At 42.4% G+C, this 21952-nt stretch overlaps 1 protein-coding gene and 1 long non-coding RNA gene across 7 annotated transcripts in view; one reads left to right on the top strand and one right to left on the bottom strand.

The window, feature by feature from the left end:
- The first annotated feature begins 946 nt into the window (after positions 1–946).
- LOC137607870 (uncharacterized) lies at positions 947–21661 on the top strand. The gene is made up of 4 exons (XR_011038055.1): positions 947–1003; positions 1082–1261; positions 21139–21168; positions 21525–21661. It is a non-coding gene; the product is annotated as an uncharacterized lncRNA (long non-coding RNA).
- Positions 6948–21952, bottom strand: part of LOC137607865 (plectin-like) — a 73159-nt gene continuing 58154 nt past the window's right edge. For all 6 annotated transcript variants that reach the window (XM_068333892.1, XM_068333893.1, XM_068333896.1 and 3 more), the window contains 7 exons: positions 21510–21866; positions 21282–21365; positions 21091–21195; positions 20823–20921; positions 15392–18739; positions 7880–14877; positions 6948–7783 (listed from right to left, as the gene is read on the bottom strand). In XM_068333892.1, the coding sequence (XP_068189993.1) occupies positions 8674–14877; positions 15392–18739; positions 20823–20921; positions 21091–21195; positions 21282–21365; positions 21510–21866 (10197 nt within the window). In that variant the 3' untranslated portion in view covers positions 6948–7783; positions 7880–8673. The remainder of the gene's footprint in view (positions 7784–7879; positions 14878–15391; positions 18740–20822; positions 20922–21090; positions 21196–21281; positions 21366–21509; positions 21867–21952) is intronic.

The raw sequence follows: 21952 nt of genomic DNA, 5'->3' as shown, positions 1-21952 counted from the left end.
ATGGCAAAAACATCATCAAGGAGGGACTTTGCCTCATAATGCATCAAAACATGCTTTTATGCATTCTGCTCTATTAGTTTATGATCTCCACATCAATATCATGGCACAGACCACTTTTTTGAGAGGGAACGTCGCTCAACACCAGTTAAGAGTTTCTAATGAGCCAAAAAGTTGTGGCAAATACTCATTAAGCTTCTGTAAGATTTGACGTTCACCGATTCTCCGTATACATTATGTGTTTGTCATTAAGTCCATATTCACTTAAACTGTATGGGGCAGAACAGAACATACTCTGTTCACCTAGTTTAACAGTTCACCACATATAGACCAAAAAAGCCACAACCACCCAGTGGTAATAATGTTAATGCATGGCAGCAGATTTTATTTGCAGTAAGGTTTTTGTTGAGAGCTATTTCTCCCAAAGCAGACATAAAGGTCTGTGCAGGGCCCAAAATGAACTCAACTGGAATGAAAGATTAAGATTCCTGCAAGCAACAACAGTGGAAACACCTCCTCCCACTCATTGTTTCACCCTGAAGAAGTTGTGAAGCTTTTGGTGGTATGGTGGAATCTTTCTAAACTTTAGCCTCGTGCCTGTAGTCAGCTGGGATCAGCTCCAACAAACACACATGGCCTGCAGCTGTAGATGAGAAACTTATAGTTGTCTCAGCTATAAGAAAATGGATGGATGCAAATGAATGGATGTCTTGGTCACAGCATTGGAACAGTGTTGGTGAAAGATGAAGTGTGAGTAGGTTGCTGTATCTCTGTCACTGACTCATATGAGCCTCACAGAACGTATTCTATAATAACCCCATTTTATATGTTAAGGTGTGGTTCATGGTTCAGGTGCGTTCAACTGGCGTGAAAAACTGTGTGATCCACCAGAGGAATGTGCTCCTACGTGTATTAATGTTGTTGCATTTATAATTACAGATGGGCACACCGTTAAGGCTTGTTCACTCATGGAACAAGAAACCTGTACAGAGTACAGCACATAAAGGTGGGATGATGTTCCTGAGTTCCATGGGGAGTACTTGAGATGGTGGGACTGGGACTGAATCTGGGGTCATGTGCTCAGGTCATTCCTGGGTCACGTTTGCAGTGGTATGCCTATACACCCAGCCTTGATGGACGGGGTTACTGCTTGGACTCTGGGATTGGCTGTTGGGACTCTTGAAAGCTGTGGGCTGACTGGGGGTGTGTGGAAGTTTAACCAAGTTTTCATCTGTTTCACTAAGGGTGTGTCACACCCTCTCTGGTGAGTGATTGCATTTTGTTCAAAATAAACTCGTCTTTCACACACAGAGAGAAAAATAACACTTTACCACTAAAAGATCAAACTGCATCAACTTTTTCTTTAAAAAGTTCACTGTAGGAAGAATTTCTTCTATTAGCATGTCTTCAAATTACAGCCCCATCCTAGCTCGCAAATAAAGACATCAATGATTGTAGTCAGTAAAAAACCCTTTTCAGTTCACTCATATTTTGGTCTTGTAATTACTTGCTTCTTTTAGGTGAAGCTGAAAGGTCATTTTTAACCACTTTGGTTAATTACCATGATGGCTTGACCTGAGGGAGTGTTTGTGTGTGTATGTGTGTGTGTGTGTGTGTGTGTGTGTGTGTGTGTGTGTGTGTGTGTGTGTGTGTGTGTGTGTGTGTGTGTGTGTGTGTGTGTGTGTGTGTGTGTGTGTGTGTGTGTGTGTGTGTGTGTGTGTGTGTGTGTGCTTAAATAATTTGAATAATCTGGTTCATTTCAGTAAAAGCATGACTGACAATTCATTCTTTCACTTTGGATCATTCACATTCATGGCCTTGACAGCACCAAAGAGTGAAGGGTCTAAACCCACTTAAGGCCAGGAGCTGCGGTTCACTCCAAACCCTCACAGAGAATAAGCAGTGAATATTTTTTGGCCAAAGCATTTGGGAGTGAAGCGTCTTCAGATAAAAGTTCAGATCAAAACCGCATGGAGCTGCCAGTATGTCCACTGGTTACATAACTCTTTAGCACAGCAGCTCCTTGGAAACATTTCAAGAATTCCTTCAAGGCTGCTTCCGTGAGCCGCAAACATGTTTGCTTCACATCGCCTCAGTTAATTGGTTTGCATAAATATTGGATGCAAAAAAAAACATGTACACACTGACTTCTGATATCATGCAGTATATGTCTGGAAAAGGCTGCGTATTATGGGAGCTGGTGACAGTAGTTGACAGTGATTCATGTTTGTACTGAGTCTCTAAACGGTAAAATAAGGCCATCAGTAGAAAACAGGTTCTGTATCATATTGGGATCTTTAGGCACTAAAAAGGTTTTCACTTGGAATCGAGACAGAACTGAATCTAACATTCATGTCAGGGTTGAAATCTGAATGAGATCACATTTGACTGTCAAGACATTCTTCTGCTGCTGCATGAAAACTTGTTCCAGTTACCCAGGTCCCACCCTAACCCACCCATCCTCTCCGGTCTGAAGGTCACAGATGTTTGTTTTTTCACGCCCTTTTCAACAAAGAAGCGTCAAATGTTGTCAGCGTTTTCAGCGTGCTGTAAACTTACCATCGTATACTTTAAAAATCCCTGCAGGGAAATTAGCAGCCGCTCTAGTTAGCACTGTTAGTCAATCACATGCATATATATGTTGTGCACAGACCCTATCACACGCACACACACACACACACACACACACACACACACACACACACACACACACACACACACACACACACACACACACACACACACACACACACACACACAGGGGCTTGTGGGCATTCGGTGGGAGGTAGAGCGGTGGGCAGCTCCCTCATGGTGCGCCAAATGAGCAATTTGTAAAGGGGGATGGCGCCTTGCTCAAGGGCGCCTCGGCAGTGCTCGGGAGGTGAGCTGACACCTCCCACTGTCAGCTCCCACTCCGGCTGGCTGGGTGGGAGCGGGAATCGAACCGGTAGTCTTGTGATCATAGGACGACCAAGCTCTACCGCTGAGCCACTGCCGCCCCCCAAAATATGAAACGTTTGACGAATTTGCGTGTCATCCTTCTGTGTCGTTCCAATTTTGGTGCATGTATTACCGAAGAAATGACATCAAACTCAGGGTGAGGGTAGAGTTCAAGGCTGTGGCAGGGGGCAGTTTTCTATGTTTTATTCCCTGTTAAAACTCAAATATGTTTTAAAAAGCATCCCCTCACTTTTAGAGCCCGTAACAGCCAGACCCCACCATACCTCGAAGAGCTCATTGTGACGTATTAACCCACTAGAACTCTCATTCCCAAAGTGGGGGAAGGCTGTTGGTTCCGAAAATTCCAATATCAGACCGGGTGTGCAGGGCTTTCATTTATTGCGCACCGGAATTGTGGAATCAACTCCTTGTTTGGCTTGTGAGGCAGACGTCATCTGCATGTTCAAGAGTAGACTGAGGACTTTCCTTGTTAATAGAGCCGCTAGTCGATCCATCCAATAGCTCTGCAGTCATAGGCCCAGACACGACAATATGACACACTCAGCTTCTCCCTCTCTGTCTGTTTATTCACATTCCATTAATACGTGTCACAAACTGCTTTTCTTCCTCACGGTTGTTTGTTCCTCTAGGAATGTCTTCATTAAGCGCCAACACTCTGGTGGCAAATACCAGCAAAACAATGACAGAGCAGTGGCGTCATACTGGGCTGGGCAGCCCACTCAGCACTTAGGTTTAGTTTAGAGCTTCAAAGCTCAAGTAACTCAACTTAAGCAGTAATTCAACAGTCTTAAAGTAGTACAAATACCCTAACCCTAACCTTAGCCCAACCCTTTCTTGGTGTTAATGTGACAAAAGAAGAAACAACTTCCAGTCTTTTCATAATTAATGAGATTATGATATCTTTAGGCGGCACGGTGGCGCAGTGGTTAGCGCTGCTGCCTCACAACACGGCGGACCCGGGATCGAGTCCCGCTCTGTGCGGAGTTCGCATGCTCTCCCCGTGTCTGCGTGGGTTCTCCGGGTTCTCCGGCTTCCTCCCACCTCCAAAAGCATGCGCTTCAGGTTAATTGGCCGGTCCCAAATTGACCATAGGAGTGAGTGTGTGTGGAATGATTGTTTGTTTCTATGTGGCTCCGCGGTACACTGGCGTCGTGCCCGGAGTGTCCCCCGCCTCACGCCCTGAGACTGCCAGGATAGGCACTGGCTGCCCCGCGACCTGCGTTAGCGGATAAAGCGGGTTGGAAAATGAATGAATGAATAATGTCTTTAATTCAGAAACACAGCAGAGTTGTAACCAAGTGACCAAAGCTGCTTTAGTAAGTATAATGACTGATGGGTAACACCAACCCATCATATTTCATACAAACTGTTGATGTTTACTAATTGCATTCCAACAGGCCCCTAGTGTGTTGTGTTTCAGGGGCCTGTACACAACAATGTATGTATGCACGGTTACACACATGCTGTATATGCATGTAACCGTATAAAGTGTGAAGTGAAAAGACAATTTTCCCATAGGGAATTCATAAAGTGGACTTTCTTTTTTCTTCTTCTTTCATTCCTGAGAGAATATTTTTTAAATAGTGCTGTTAGTTTATCATAGATATACTGCCTCCTTTCCCACCTTGTGTGTTACGGGGGTTGCTGAAGCCCAGCTGCTTCACTGTGCTACCCTTGCTTCCTTTATCCATGACTGATATTATAAAATGTGATTCAATTCAGTTTTCAACGATTTCTCATACCAAAATGAGACATTTATTTGTACATTTATTTAGACTATCCTTATGGGTTACTTCTGTCAAAACAAATTTTTAGTTTGAATAAATCCAAATAAATATTTTGTTTGTAGATGTGCGTTATTTTACAAAGAAATTGTGAAATTGTTAAAATAACATGCTTAATTCTAGAATAATAACTAACTTCATATATTAGTGTAGTAAGATTCATCCTTGGTTGCGCTTCTACCTACATTTCACATAAAAGTAATTTGTGGCTGTGTTTAGGGTGTTTCTTGATGCAGGCTATTCATATTTTCCAGGTGCTGCAGCAGCAAATGTCCACACAGGAACCAGAAGTGGAAAATTACAATAAAATCAAACCTTGACCATCCAAACTCATAATGATTGAGAAAATAAGAAAACCAGGGCTTCAGTGACTCTGTCGGTAGAGCGAGTAGTCCTATGATCACAGGATCGGCGGTTCTATCCCTGCTCCCGCCCGGCCGTCTTCGGAGTGTGAACTGACAGTGGGAGGTGTCAACTCACCTCCCGAGCACTGCCGAGGCGCCATTGAGCAAGGCACCATCCCCCCCTACAAGCTGCTCATTTTGGGGCACACCAAGAAGTCGCTGCTCATCGCTTTGCCTCCCACTGTATATTAAATTACATGTTTACAGGCCCTTAGTGGATGTGTGTTTATTTCAGGGGCCTGTACAAACATATAAAATGCGTGTTGAAAAAATATATTCAGTAGGAATGAAAAGTTAATTCCCCCAACAGGGACAATAAAGCGACTTTCTTTATCCTTCCTCCTTCAAACCTGCCTGACAAAATGAAAGTGAACCCAGGTTGAATTGCTTCGACGCTCCTGGGAGCACAGCGCCCCTCTGTGGACACCGGAAACATACATATTTACGTCAATCTTGACTTAAACTGATACCACAGGACAAAGTTAGTCGGAGTTAATACTGAATCTTCTTACTCGAGATCTAATGCCTTCTTCCCTGATGACCATAATCATCTAGTCTACAGCTGTCTATAGAAAATGGATGGATGGTCCAATAGGAAGTGCCAATTGAAAAGTAGGAGTGCTAGATGGAGCTGGCATCAAATATGAATTCATAAACTGTATTTTCTGATAAAACTGCAGTAATGGTTGTGTCATGTGCACATTAAAACACACAGAACCAAGAAACACATTCAGATGATTGCTGTATTTCAAAGGTTTAATTAAAAAGTGAAAAGCCAATTGTGAATCAATTGTAAATGTTAAGTCTTCTTCTTCTTCTTCTTCTGAACTTTCTTCTTGGCCAATCAAAGTTGGCGATTTATCTTAGCAGGAGGAAAAAGGTTGAAGGTCTGACTCTTATGTTCCGTGTTGAGTGAGGACCTTGTGTTGAGTCAGTGTTTGGTTTAATTCATGTATATACTGTATATTGCTTATTCTCCTCCATATTATTTATTTTTGAAATGTGAATTCCTTTTTGCGTGAATCTCTTGTGGATTTATGTCACCGTCATTATCTTGTATTTCGACTTTGATGAATATATGTGATTTTAAAAATCAAATCTTCTTCTCCTTCTTGGACTAATGGACTATCATGTTTTTCGTTTTTTTTTTGTATTTCATTATCACTTATCAGTAGCGATCATCTCCTGTGTTGTAGAGCGATGGTTAATTATTGTCAGCTCGGCCGGCTGATTGCGTGTAGCTTTTGCTTTTACTTTCAGGTTGAGGTGAGGAATCATCGCCCCCGGGGTTCAATGTCTGGGTTGCTCTTCGGTGTTTCATTTTCAGGCTCATCCAATTGTGGAATATTTAGTCGCGAAGAGATTTCATGGCTGGAATTTTTGCACAGACGACTTCCTATCACTGTGATAATAGAATTCACTGAACTCCTGAGAGCAAATTGTTCTTTCAGAAATGTTTTGAAGCAGTCTGCATGCCTGGAAGCTTGATGTTATTCACCTCTGGCCTCTGGAAGTGATTGAACACCTGAATTTAATGATTTTGGATAGGTAGATCAAACTAACAAAGAAAAATCTGTCTGGAGGATTGGGGAGTCCATCAGGGACATCTGTAGGGCTTCTTTAGTTTTTACGCTTTACGGACATTCCAATTAGCCCAAAAGCAAAGAGAAACAAAAAATATATATCATAGAAGATCTTGGGTCTTGAATAGTTTCAAACTATTCTCTGTTGTGATCACAACATTTTCATTGATTTAAAGCCAACATGATTTATCAGTATATTACAGACCACACTAAAAGAAAACATTTCATTTCCATGTTTATTTACACAGCACGAGGTGTTACAATAAAATTGCTTTGCACCAATTTACTATAAATACAGTACACTATTTTAAACCAAGGTTTGATAACCCTCATTACAATACATCCTTCAAACCTTTTGAAACATAATAAAACAAATGCCTTGTTGGATACATCCATTTCATTTTTGCACCTTTTAAATGTTAGTAAATCATGCTAAAGCAGAAATAGAGTAAGAAAATAAAAAGATATAGTCGCTTTACAAAGGAGAATTTAAATCAGAACAAATATATGTGGTGGAAAATACAAACATTGAGTCTGGTGCCCAAACCTAAAGGTCTTTCTCAAAGAAATATTAATTAATGGCTTTTAGCAATAGTGTTGCTGATAATTATCAATTTACAGTACATACATTATTATTAGGGAAAATATATTCAAATTATGTAATCTTTTGTAATTATATTTGACACTCAAACGCACAATTATTTTACAGGTACATTGTGACATACTGTAATTTGACTTCTCAGTCTTACCTGATGACACAGCAATCACACCACTATCCTTCAAGTCAAGCATCATCCATTTACAGTGCAATCACTGTACCATCTTATAATACTCAACATCCCATTTAAGTGTTTACGAGTATTTTGCAGGCACTTATAAAGCATGGGTTAGGCCTTTAAATTTCTTTAAGCTAGGATACAACTTTATAAATGGTCCACAATTGAACGAATATTGTAAGATGAATTGTCTGCGTGCTGCGCTGTGTTCATTGATTACAGTGAAAGCCATATGGGTCTCTGGAAGACGTTTGAGAAACAAGCTGGAGATGACAAATCTGGAAGGGAGACATTCAACAAAAGAACAACAACGTTAGATTTAGCTTTACCAGAAAATGTCACTAATTATGGAGTGATTCATTCACTTAACTTACCTTTTAAATTATCCAGACAGGCAGGGACTTGTATTTGTATTGGTCTAAAGGTTGAATGTGTTTAGTCCAGAATGGTCCATTAATGGTCTCTATAGTCCTTTTACTTGTGGGGACTTGTTAGGTGAACATGTTGCTGTGACTAAATAATAATGTATGACTAAAGTATAAAGTCTTAGGTTACAAATCTGAGAATGGAGTGTATGATGGCTGAATAAATGTGGCAGTCTGGCAGGGAGAGGAAAGATCCTGAAGCTTGGCTTTTCACATAGCAAACGCTCTAGTGCCCATCCATGTCGGTGATTAATTATTCTGCTCTGCAGAGTCATTCATCTTTATCTCGGTTTTAATATTCAGAAATATAAACATGTACACCCAATTTGGCTATTCTTGTCTAATGGTAATGGTGAGTTTCAGTTATTTTTCAACGCGCAATGTTGTAAATATAATGCATTTTGTTAAACAGTTAGTGATTATGATATTAACATTTAAAAAGCAACAAACAAAACTATCAGATACACATAAAACTTTTGGTATCGATACTGAGAATAAGTACGAGCTAATGTATTTGCTGCTAATGTATTTGCTGCTTCCAGTACAGTCATCAGATACATAACTAAAAGTATATGTGAAATACACAAACAAAATAATTCAACTTGTATAAAATGAAATAATAAAGGTCGTGGAACAACCACATGCAGAGCAGAATAAAGTTCTTGTTCCATGAGGCATCTTGTGACCACTGTTTTTTAGTGTATCTATGCCTTTGAAGAAACTTTCCCTAACTTTCCATGCCATCAGTATCGGCGGCCATAGCTTGATGAGCTGAAGGAAGAGGAAGAGAAAGTTGTTGTGAAACCTGATCCTGCAGCGTCAAAGCTGCCTCTTCTGGATCCTGATCTGGAACCGCTTCTTGAGCCTGATCGTGACCCGGTAGCAGAGCCTGATCCGCTGATGCTATAGGGGCTGTAGAGGCCTTTGCTTGATTGAGATGATGCTTCAAGTAGCCGTAGACCAGTCCCCTCCTCTATCATGCTTCTTTCGATCGCATCCTTGTAAGATATTTTAAGCTTAGTTTTAGGGCAAGTGAGGTATTTTGAGTATGCGCTAACATCTCGCAACTTCTGCGCAGTGCGAGCATCTAAGGTGCCTTTCTTTACAGCCTCATCTATGGGGACTCTGCTGGTAGAATCTGGTTCGATTAATCCACCAGTGAGATACTGGACCTCAAGGAATCGCTGTCCAGCTTCATAATAGAGCCAACCTTTCTTCAGAGCTTGGGCTGCTGACATTTTGGTTTTGGTTCTAGGATCCTCAAATCCATTGTAAGCCTTCTGGGCTAGACTGATACGGTCTAACATAATTTTATCTACAAGCCCTTTGTTCATTGCATCTGCAACAGTGAATTTCTCTCCAGTAGCTGGGTCAATGATACCTCCAGTGCAGGCCTGAGCTTCCAGCAGTCTTTGTCCTGTGATATTGTCCACAAGGTTTCTGTGTATCGCTTCTGTGACTGACACCTTCTCCAGAGTTTCTGTGTCTAAGATTCCAGCCACAGGGCCGCTTTCCTCTGTTGGGTCTTCCCATGTGCTTGCAGGTGTCTTTATAGTAGGTATTGGGCTCATGGTATAGGAGGAAGAGGAGCCAAAGGAGGATGAACGTGATCTGACACCACTCATGTTTCCAGACAGCATGTCTGCAAACTCTGTGATGGACAGAGTCCCGGCACGATACTGATCCAGAGCAGACTTATCAATCAGGCCCCTTGAGATTGCATCATCAATATCATACTGCCGACCAGACCTTCTGTCAATGATCATAGATTTCACAACTCCATCAGATGAAGTGCTGGTAATCTCTTCCCACTCACACTCCTGCTCTGCAAGCTCAAGATAGGTCTGGTGGTCAATGAGCTTTTTCTGGTATGCTTCATAAACGGACATCTCTTTGCCCGTCTCTGGGTCAACAATGACTACTCTACGTTTGCGAACCGAAGACTTAGATGATGTCTTTCTCTCACGCTTCTTTTCTTTCAACAGAAGAAGAGCGAGGCCTGTTTGTGGGTCTATCATGCATCTCTCCATCAGCTGCAGGTAGGTGAGATTTTCCTCAGTGTTGGGGTCAAAGAAACCTTTTGTGTCATCAGATGGGTCGGTGAGGATTTCGTTCATTTCCTCATCAAAGAGGCCCCGTTCATATGCTGTTTCAACTGGCAAGCGATGGCTTTCCTGTGGATCTATGATTCCACCTGTAGCAATCTGTGCTTCTAGAAGGCGAATGCCATGATCTTTCAAAATTAAGTCCTTTTTCATTGCTTGGAATAATGAGATGATCTTACCAGAATAAGGGTCCTTGTATCCTGTAACAGCTCGTTCAGCTGAGTGGAGTTTATCTTTAAATTCAGGGCCTACAACACTCATCTTAACAGCCTCTGAGACATTCAGTTTCAGGTTCTTGATGGGATCAATTACATATCCCGTGGCAGCCTGAGCCTCAAGGAGCTCAAAGGCAGTCCCAGGTCGGATCATGTTCTTCTTCATTGCTTGGTAGATCGACAAGCGGTCTTTGGTAGATTCTACATACACACCAGCAATACAGCTGGTACCCTCAAGGTATTTTTTCACGTCTCTGCTGACCTCCTCCACTGTAATGGCACCCTCAGTCAGTTCATTGTATGTCTTTTGGTTGATAATCTGTGAGCGAAGCAACTCATCCACGGTGATTTGCTTTCTGAGACCCTTGAAGAGAAGTCTTCTATCTGCCAGCGAGAGTAGCCGTAAACCGCTTTCTTTATCAACTCTGCAACTTTTCAGGAGCTGGCTGTAGGACTGTGTTTCATCTGTTGTTGGATTGATGTAACCTTGCACATCCCCAGTGGGTTCAGAAAGTCTGTCCAGTGTCTCATTGTTGATGTACCCACGCTGCATGGCAACATCTGTGGGCAGATGGAAGTAGTATTCAGGATCCATTAATCCACCAGTGGCAACCTGGGCTTCCAAAAGCCTCAAGGCATAATCCTCTGGAACAAGGCCTTTTTTCATCGCCTGGAAAAGAGAGATCACCTTCCCACTGTACGGATCCTTGTAACCTGTGACAGCCCTTTCTGCAGAGAGAAGTTTGTCATGAAGTTCTGGTCCAACAAGCCCCTTACGTACAGCTTCATCGACAGTTAGAAGTTCATCTTTCACTGGATCAACCATGAATCCCGTTGCTGCTTGCGCTTCCAAGAGAGGCAGGGCAACTTCAGGCTTGATTTTTCCACTCTTCATAGCCTGGTAAATGCTGATCTTTGGAGGACTGTCTGACATAATTCCAGCAATGCAACCTGTACCAAAGAGGAACTGTTTCACTGATGGCATTTCCATTACCTCTCGAATTGTCATCTTTTCTTGTTTCAAGAGGTTGTATGTGTGCAAATCAATAATTCGAGCACTGTAGAGCTCCTCAATCGTTACTCTTCTTCTTATTACATCACATGACATGCTTTGCTCTGACCTAACTGTCTCGCTTTGTTCAATGATTTCGATGATTATGATAACCATTCGTTCCTTTGTGATCAGCCCCGAGCGATATTGGTCCATGAGGCGACGTTTCTCTTCATCTGGAAGTATATTTGAGTTCATGACTTCCCAAATTGTTGTGGCCTTTCCTGCAAAACTCTTATGAGGGATTTCAATTTGAGTGTCAGCCAGGTCAGACTGGGCCTGTTCCTCTGTGTACTGGTAAGCTTTTTCCTCAGAAGCTGGAGTTTCTGCCTTTGACATAGGCAGATAGCAAAGACCAGAGTTGGGATCTCTTATACATTTCTCCACCAGCTGCTTGTAAGTGACAGCTTCATTGGTGTTGGGATTGGTGAAGCATTTCACATCACCTGAGGGTTCAGTGATGGCAGCGGACATCTGCTTATTGAAATAGCCACGTTGAATGGCCACATCATTGGGAACACGATGGCTACCGACTGGATCAATAATACCCCCCGTGCTAAACTGGGCATCCAGGAGTGGAATAGCGTGCTCCCTCAGAACAAGTGCTTTCTTCATGGCTTGGAATAGAGAAATCTTGTTGCCTGTATAAGGATCTTTGTATCCCAATACTGCTTTTTCAGCTGTGAGAAGTTTCTCATGAAGCTCTGGGCCAACAACTCCACCCTTAACCGCATCATCTACAGAGTATTTCAGATTTTTGACTGGGTCAGTTATGAAACCAGTTCCAGCTTGGGCCTCAAGAAAAGCAAGTCCAGTGTTGTGTTGCATAAGATTGTTTTTCATAGCTTCATAGATGCTTAATTTCTCATTTGAATCACCAACAGTGATACCATCAATGCGTTCTGTGCCCTGCAAATATTTCTTGACTTTTTCAGTTGCACTGACTTCTTTAGGTGTCTTTTTACCCTGTTGCAGTTGGTCAAATGTGTCCTTATCAATGATGTTGGAATCAAGCAAAGAGCGGGCACTGACCGGTGCCCTAATGCCTTCAAAAGAAGCCTCTTCCTTTGTTTTGCTCTCTTTTTCATCGATCATTGTTATCACAATCTTTATCAACTTCTCGATTGTCACATGCCCATTTCTGTACTGGCGAATCAGCTCTATTCGTTGCTCCTCTGTAACGTAGTCAGAATGTATTATCTCCCAAATTGTTACTTTTCTTCCTTTGAGAGGGCCGTACTCCAGCTCCATAGTTGACTTATTCAAAGCCTCTTTTGTCTTGGACTCCGAAATCTGTCTTTCTTCTTTGGGCTTTGCAGCTTTCTTTGAAAGAGAAAGTAAAGGAAGCCCAGTTTCTTTATCTGTGACACATTTATTCAAGAGCTGTGAATAAGTTGCCATATCGTCTTGTGAGTTAGGATCATGGAAGACCTTAGTTTCATCAGTATTTGTGTTCAAGGTCTTGTTGATTTCCTCATCAAAGTATCCACGCTTGCAAGCAACTTCCTGTGGGATACGATAACTTTTAATCGGGTCAACAATGCCGCCTGTTGCAAGTTGTGCCTCAAGCAGACGGATTCCGTGGTCTCTCTTTATCAGACCCTTGTTCATGGCTTCAAAGACAGACACCTTCTTTCCCGTGTACGGGTCTTTGTAGCCACTGACTGCATTCTCTGCTGACAGAAGGCGTTCATGCAGTTCTGGTCCCACAAGACCTGACTTAACAGCTTCATCAACAGGGACTTTCTCGTTTTTGATGGGATCAATCACAAAACCGGTCGCTGCTTGCGCTTCCAGAAGGTTCACTGCCGTTTCAGGTGACACTAATTCTTTCTTCATAGCTTGGTAAATTGGCATTTTTTCATTGGTTTTTTCATTCAGCAGTCCAGCGATGCTAGGTGTTCCTTGCAGAGCCGTCTTCACAGGCGTCATCTCTGAGATCTCTTTAGCCGTTATTTTGCCGTTACTCAACTTGTTGAACAAGTCTTTGTTTATGATCTTGGATTCTAAGAGTTCACTGGCAGAGACCGGTGCCTTCAAACCAATAAACACATTTTCATTATTTTTCTCTTTGTCTTCCACAACAGTGATGACAATTTTAATTATCTTCTCCACTGTGATTTTTCCTGTCTTGTACTGGCGTATTAACTCCCTTTTTTGCTCTTCTGTGAAATATTCTGAATTTATCACCTCCCAAATGGTGACGATTTTACCTCTGAACCTTCCGAAAGGTACATCAACGGTTGACTTACTGAACACTTCTTTCGTCTCAAGATCTGTGTATGTTTTCTCATTCTGAGCAGCTTCCTCTGTTACTGGTAATATCAGCAGTCCTGTCTCTGGATCCTTGGTGCATTTCTCCAGTAGCTGTTGGTAAGTGAGTTGCTCCTGAGTGCTCGGATTAACAAACAATCTGCAATCATGACTAGGATCTGTGAGTTTCTTGTTCATGTCTGCATCAAACTGACCCTGTTTGTAGGCAGTCTGAAGCGGTACTCTGTGACTATTGACAGGGTCAATGATTCCACCTGTTGCAAGCTGTACATCTAGGAATTTAGTGGCCTGTTCCTTTTCAATAAGTCCCTTCTTCATGGCCTCAAAAAGAGAGATTTTGGCTCCGGTGTAGGGATCTTTGAAGCCAGTGGCGGCTCGCTCTGCAGAGAGCAACCTGTCATGGATCTCAGGACCTATTAATTCTTCTTTAACAGCCTCATCCACAGAGAGGAGTTTATTTTTCACTGGATCTATAAGATAGCCAGAAGCCGCTTGAGCTTCCAGGAGCGTTGTAGCCACGTCAGGTGTTATCTTGTTGTTGACCATAGCTTGATAGACACTCATTTTCTCTTTAGATGGAGTCAAGACACCTCCGATACAGTTCCGACCCTTAAGATGTGACTTAACTTTGTCCGTCTTTTCGAGGTCTTGCACAGAGATTTTGCCCTTTTTCAATTTATCAAATTCCTTTTTGGTGAGAACACCAATGTCATGGAGCCTCGCAGCAGGAACCCTCTCTCTAAGTCCGTCAAATGCTAACGGTGATTCTTCACCTTTTTTAGCTGAATCGACTTCAACAGAGCCATTAAAAACTTCCTTTGTTGTTCCCATCGTTGTCACGGCAACTACTTTCTCTTCAGGAACCTGATCAGTCTGGACTTCAATTTCCTTCATTTTTGATGCACCTTGTTTGGAAGCAACTTCAAGACTGTGAAGCTTCTCTCTGAGCTTTTTGTTTTCCTCCCCCAGAAGCTTTTCTTGCTCCAGCCTTTTCTTTTCAATCATATCCATCTCTTTCTGCTTGTTATTCATCTCTGCTTCAGCCTCCTTTTGTTTCTTTACTGCTTCATCCATAATGGCCTGAAGTTTTTTCTTTTCATCCTCTATTTTCTTCTGCTGACGATCTTGCTCATCTTTTAAAGCCTTGGCCTTCTTCACTTCATCCTCAAACTGCTTCTGAAGCTTGTTTTTCTCGTCTTCAACAGCCTTTTCTCTTTTCAACAGCAGTTCCTTCTCTGTGAGGAAGGACTGCTGAAGGACGGCCTTCTGCTGCTCAATTTGCTCCTGCTGGGCATTTGCCATCTATTGGGAAAAAGGAAAACAGAAATCAGCAAAATGACTTTTATGAAATATTTCTCATTTTTACAGCAGGTAAATTTGACAAAAAAAATTCTAAAATTAATCATTTTGGAAATACTTTTTTTTTTTGCAAAGTTAGATGATAATATTTATTATATTCTCACCTCAGTATGCTAAATAAAGCTATAGCCTACAACCAGCTCTGTATAACACATACCAGCACCTCTATAGCCAAGCCTGTTGTATTGCCTTTTGTCTTTATTTCTGAGTAAATATGAAAGGCATAACTTGGTAGTAGTGATATGCCCTTATTAATACTTGGCAAACAGAGTACATTTCCCTCAATGTTTACCAGAGATCAGTTGAACTCAGTATTGTGTTTTAAATGACATTCATATAAATTGCTGGATGTTATGTCTTTGCAATTTATATGAATTGTGCTTCACAAATACTGCAGTTAATGATTGACAGGATTATGTTAATAATTAGGATCATGTAAAAAGTCAAATTAAAGTACCTCCTTGGATTTTTTGTGCAGATCTTCTGCCTCTTTTCTCAATTTCTCCTTTTCTTTTTCCAGGTCAGCGATGGCTTCCTTCAAGCCGTCAGCGTCTCTGGAGCTCTGGAGCTTCTGTGTCTCCAACTTTTGGACAACAATTTCTGTCGTTGCCTTTTCTGTGTCTTTGAGACGCGCTTGTGCTTCATCTGCTTGTTTCTTGAATTTCTTAGCCTCCTTCTCTGCTTTAGCGTGAGCGTCGCTGAGCTCTTTCACCCTCAATTTCAAATTCTCTGCTTCAGCTGTAACTTCAAGCTGCCTCTTTCGCTCAGCCTCTAGTGATTTTTGGAAGCCCTCTGTCTCCTTATCGAGGCGCTCCTGGATCTGCTGTTTGTCCTCAAGTAGTTTCTGGGCCTTTTCCTGTGCCTGCTTCTTTTGTCTGAGCAGTTCCTCTGCTTCAGCTCTTAGTTTTGTAGCCTCTTGGATGGCTTGCATTTTCTCTTTTAAAACTTTCTCTGAAAGCGCCCTCTGTTCAGCCAAGTCAGACTCCACCATCTGTCGTTGTCTCGCCGCTTCTTCAGCCTCCACGGTAAGTCTGGCGGCATCCTGCGCCAAGCGCTTCATTTTCTCCGCTTCCTCTGCGAGTAACTTCTGAGTATTGTCTTTGTCTTTCCGCATCAGTTTGCGGTTTTCTTCCTCAATCTTTAGCTTGAGTTTCAGCAGCTCGTCCATTTGGATCTTAACTTTGGACAGTTCTTCCTCCACCTGTGTCTTTTGCTTGACGGCATCATTTACTTCGGATTTGACTCGCTGAAGCTCCTCATCCAACATAGTTTTCTGTTTATCCGTCTCATCCAGCTGCAGTTTAACCTTTGAAAGTTCTTTTTCAACCACAGACTTCTGCTTCAGAGCTTGTTCTGCTTCTTTTTTGTGTTTTGCCATCTGCTCATCAGCCTGTTTTTTTTGTTTTACCGCTGCTGCCTCCGCCGCTGCTCTCTTTGAGGCCTCGTCCTCTGCCTCTTTCTTCAGTCTTTCTGCATCTTTTTGAGCTTTGGCTTGTTTTGAAGCTTCATCTTCTGCAGCCTTTTTCTGTCTTTCAGCCTCTTCCGCTTTTTGACGAAGCAATCCAGCCTCTTTCTTTGCTGTATCTTTAGCTTTCTCAGCTTCTTGTGCAATTTTTTTAGCACGTTCATACTCTTCTTTCAATTTCTCCTGAGCCAGAGTGTCTTCTTTATTCTTGCTCAGAACGTCTTTAGCCTTCTGCTCAGCGGCGCTACATTTCTGTGCTGCCTCTTTGGCCAAGAGGGCTTGCTTCTCGGCGTCTTTCGCAGCCTTTTCTTTCTGTTTATTCGCTTCATCGGCTTTCTTTTTGAGGCGTTCGACTTCCTCCTGAGCGGCTTTGCATTGCCGAGCCGCTTCTTCTTCTGCCGCCGTAATCCTCTTCACCTTCTCCTCGGATTCTTTCCGTTTCTTCTCTTCCTCCGCGGCAAGCTTTCTCAGTTTCTCGGCTTCTTCTTCAGCTTTGCGTTTGCTTTTGTTGGTTTCCTCCGCGATGCCCTTCAGTTTCTTCAGTTCCGTCTCCAACTCGGACTTGTCTTTCGATGCTTTCTCAAAATTGATCTTAATGATGTGAATTTCTTCCTCCACCACTTTCCTTTGCCGAAGTGTTTCTTGCACGATTGTCCTCTGTCTCTCTAACTCCGTATCAGAAGAGCTCTTCAGGTGTGTGATCTTCTCTTCTATGTCTTGTTTATGCTGAGCGGCTTGGTCCTCCAGCAACTTCCTCTGATAAGCTTCTTCCTCAGCTTTTCTTTTCAGTCTCTCATTTTCCGCTTCTTTGGCTTTCAGAGCGATCTCAGCTTCGGTCTTCAGACGAGTCGCCTCATTGATGGCCGCCAGTTTTTCTTTGAGTACCTTTTCAGCTTCGGCTCTCTGTTTAGTCGCTTCATCCTCTGCGAACTGCCTCTGCTTCTTCGCTTCCTCAGCCACCGCTCGCAGTCTCGCCGCTTCCTCGGCGAGCTGTTTCATTTTCGAAGCTTCCGACTCGAGAAGCTGCTTGCTCTTTTCTGTGTTGGACAGCGTCTGCTTCTCAGCTTTAATCTTCATCTGCAGGAGTGCATCCATTTCACTCCTCACTTTAGCCAGTTCATCTTCCAGTTGCTTCCTCTGGTTCTGAGCAGCATTTGCTTCACTTTTGAGACGCTGGAGCTCATTTTCCAACAGCCCCCTCTGTTGTTCAGCGTGTTCAAAGTCAGATTTCAGTCTTATACATTCCTGTTCTGCAGAAAGTTTTTGTTGGGCGATCTGCTCCGCAAATTTCCTCTGCTTTTCCAGCTCTTTTTCTGCATTCTCCTTCTGTTTGAGAGCCGCATCTTCAGCTTTTGCTCTTTTCTTGGCGTCTCGTTCTGCTCCAGCTTTTTGTTTCTCTGCTTCCTCTTGAGCTTGGCTCTTCTTTTGCGCTTCCTCTTCAGCTTGGAGCCTCAAACGGAGCGCCTCATTGGCTTTTTGTCTCCACGATTCCAGCTCTTTCTCTGCTTGATCCCTGGCTTTGTCCGCTTCCTCTTGTTGTTTCCTGAGCTTTTCAGCTTCCTCCTGCAACTGAAGGACGGTGCCCTGCTCTCTCTTAAGAGATTCCTCAAGTCTTGTTGACTTTTCGTTGAATGTCATGGATTGGGTTTGTAATTGTGTGGCAGCAGACTTCTGCGCTACTTCCTCCACTACCTTGATGTGCCTCAGTTTCTCCTCCTCAGCTTGTCTCATGCGTCTTTCTGCCTCCTCAGCCTGCCTTTTGAAATTCTGCAGGTCATCGATCGCCTTCTGCTTCTGCCTCGCAGCCTCTTTCTCGGCCTCGGATTTACGTTTCAGCTCATCTTCTGCATTTTTCTTTTTCTGAGTTTCATCAGCCACCTGCTTGCGAAGCCTTTCTGCTTCCTCCTGAGCTGCTTTCCTGAGCTTCTCAGCTTCATCAGCTTTGTCTCTGAGTGTCTGTAACTCCACCTCGGCTGTGGACTTCTGCTTCGTTGTTTTTTCTAACTGCAGACGAATTATGTGGATTTCCTCTTCAATCTTGGTCCGGATGACGAGTGCCTCTTCCAGTTGCTGATTCTTATCCTTGATCTCCTGCTCAGACAGTTTCTTCAGCGTCTGCAGCTCCTGCTCTATGTTCTGTTTCTGTTTTTCAGCATCCACTGCCACACCTTGCCTCTTGCTGGCTTCTTCTTTCATCTTCAGCTTCAGCTCTTGGGCTTCTCGTTCTGCTTTTGCCACAGACTTAGCGTGAGCCTCAGCCAACTGTTTTTGTCTCTCTAACTCAGCTTGTATCTCCGCCATCCTTCTCCTCTCCTCTTCCTTTAGTTTTTCAGATGTTTTCTGCATTAGTAGAAGCACAAAAGGAAGTGAAGTGAACTGAGAAAACGTCAGAGGTGTTAGATTAATTTAAATTTTACAATGAAAGCAGCTGTAAAACATGTAGATACATGGAAATGTAAATACATGAGAATGTATTACTGATAATAATCTACAACAAAGTTTTATAAACTGGAGGGAGAATAGTGTATAGGGAAATGCTTGTCAGGTTTGTTTAATGTATGGCACACAGAAAGACAGTATTTGTCACAAAACAGCACAGCACAACACTACACTTAACTGTCATGCAGTTTACTTATTTTAATTAATCAGGTTGTATAAAACCAATATATTATGGTTCGGTGACATTATACACAATCGATAGTATATACTATGTGTTACAATTAGCAGAATGTTACATGTATGTAATAGTAATATCAACAAATTTGGTAGACGTGTTGTAAAGCTGTGTGTTATTATACTTCCAATTTATCAAGGAACATTGCTCCATAATTCAGTCACCATTTATTTTCTCAGTATGAAGTAGCTTTTAGTAAAAATATGAAAGTAACTGAATAATCAAAATTATTGGAAAACAGAAGCAGGAAATAATCAGCAGCATGCGGTGCTCTGGGTGGGGTAAGAAAAACAGATTTTTTAACCGCCTGATAATTTACAAAGGTATGGATTTGCGTCACACCGGTTGGGATTTAACCAGATTATCTTCATGATGAAGAATAGCAGAGAGAGTAATGCGGCAAACACAAAATAATGTGGTGTAACACAGAGCACAGATTAAACTTGGGGATTACGTGACAAGTCAGAAATCCGAGATCAGAGTGACGGTCAGTAGATGATCCTACGCTTTAGTAAGAATGGGTGATGGACTCGGTGTGATGGTAGAGGTCAGACAGACCTGCAAGAAAGGCTCAAGACTTTAGAAAACCTGTCATATCAATCTCTAATTTATTCTGCATTATTTGTTCTATTTCTACTTCTGGTATTTCTGGTACTGCAAATTCTTATGACTGATGTTTTATTATGATCATCTATGAAGCAGAAATAGTGAAACCATGTCAAATATTTTCTGTTTCCATGCTTGTCTTTATTCAGCATTAATGTAACCTTTAATAAATGCAGAAATCAAAAGCAGGAATTAGTTTTATTTTTTATAAAACAAATTCACAGACTTGTCAGAGTAAAGGTAGATTAATTGATAATGATAATAATCACTTACTTTTTCTCTTCTGTTACATCATTGTTTTATAGCATTAGAAATACATGCTTTGCAAATGTTGTTAAAAGTAACGTGTTAACATGAGCAAAGCAAACTAAAACACATGCAGGAGCTGGAGCTTGGTTCTCAAAGAGATGATAAATAAATTATGAAAGGTCTCCAAAAAAAATCTTGAACCTTTCCTTCAATACTGACGGCACGATGGAGAGATTAATGACATGCATTTTTGAGGGTCCTTTTTCAAATACCTTGTGCTTTGGGGTTAACTCATCTCTTAAGCGTGTGTTTAATCATGACAAAGCACTGGCGGGCAGATTAAAAGGATCAAACATAATAGAAAGTTAGAGAAGTAGAAAGGGGTGAAAGCAGAAGGTAAAGCAGTTTGATAAATCATGTATCCGGGGAGGCAGGTGGCCAAACTGAAACCCTCCAATCGCAAAGTGTGGTGATGTCAAGGAGAAATAAAGCAGATATTAAATGAAAAATAGTCGGAGAAGCAGTTGAGCTGTTGGAAAATGTGACTGGATTTAGGGCCCGCAGCAGTCGTTTGTACTGACTATGTGACATGATTTGACCACACAGTGTAGGGAATGAGACACATGTACTGTAGTGGAGATGTGATGTCCTGAACAAGTACGATGAAACAGTTTGCTTCACCACTGTTCGCTGTCCAATCACTCTCAACGGTTTGGGGGGTGCTAAATTGGAGAGTAAAATATTTTTTGTGCCAACATTTTAAAGTTTTTGATGACAAATTATTTCCCATACACCACACAGTTAGCAGGTCAGGATGGCTCGGTTTGGGTTAGTGGCTTTTTGTTCATAGGAAACCTGTTGTCGGGGTGTCTCCACCAGTTTGTATGTAATTACCTCATCGTCCTGCAGGCGGCGCTGTGTTTCCGTGATGAACTTAATGTACTGGTTGGTGAGAGTCATCAACTCAATGTAGCGTGTTCTCAGATTAACGTACTGTAATAAATGCATTGGTACACAGTCATTAATATGCAACTTCATTAATGCATAGTTAAGGAATATTTAGCTGTGTTGCTACATTAATAGCAGACAGTCAAACATAACATTCAAACTGGTTTTATATTCGAGTCTACGCCCCCTCAAGTGATGTGTGATGACTCTCTACCTCTTCAATGATATTATCTGATGCACTTTCCATTTTGGATTTTTTCAGAGGCGACGCTATGGGATCTTGGAGAGCTTTGTAAGTCAAAACCTGGACTTCATAATCCTTTAAAAAGAGAGAAATAAATATTTTTAAATCAGGGCACAACAGCAAAACTTCACTTTGCTGAAAAGCTAAAGATCAGGACCTACCTTCACTGAATCGATGTAAGCCTTTGCGTTATTCTGGCAATTTTCAATCTTCCCATCATTTTTCTCAATGTCCTCCAGGAGTTTCTGTAAATATTAAAGAAAACCTTTTTCATTTTCAGTTTCATTTAAAAATAAACGGTGGAAGACAGTTTCACTTGTGCCCACCAGGGGGCGTAGTGGCCTTCCCTCCCTCTACCTCACACAGATCATTCTCCTCCTTTATTTTACCTTCTCTTCCGCCAGCTGCTCCTTGAGGGCCTTGCCGTCGCCGATGGGTACGGCCTGGATTTTCTCCTGCTTCTGTCTCGCCTCCGCAAGCCAGCGGATGAGCCACTCGTAGCTCCTCCGGTAGGAGTTCATGTGGCGTTTGAGGACTTCCAGCTCCCGCTGCCTCACGTCGATTTGAGCCAAGACGGCCTGCCAGCGCTCCAGGAGGCCGTTGGCCAGAAGAAGGTAACGCTCCAGCTCAGCGTCGCGCTCACCGTGGATCCTCGTCATCTTGGTGCTGATGGCCGTTGCCTTCTTCAGGTCATCCTGCAGACGGTCAAACACGGCCTGGTCGGCCTCCGCTTCAGCGCCCATCGACTGTCAAAATAAAAAAAGAGAGTCATCACCTGAGCAAAAAAAGCAACAGATTACAGATTTACTGTGTGAAACAAAACATGAACAGA

The sequence above is a fragment of the Antennarius striatus genome, chromosome 14 (genome assembly GCF_040054535.1).
Source record: "Antennarius striatus isolate MH-2024 chromosome 14, ASM4005453v1, whole genome shotgun sequence".
Taxonomy (NCBI): domain Eukaryota; kingdom Metazoa; phylum Chordata; class Actinopteri; order Lophiiformes; family Antennariidae; genus Antennarius; species Antennarius striatus.
The sequence above is the reverse complement of the archived record's forward strand: the minus strand, read 5'-3'. Positions and strand labels throughout refer to the sequence as shown.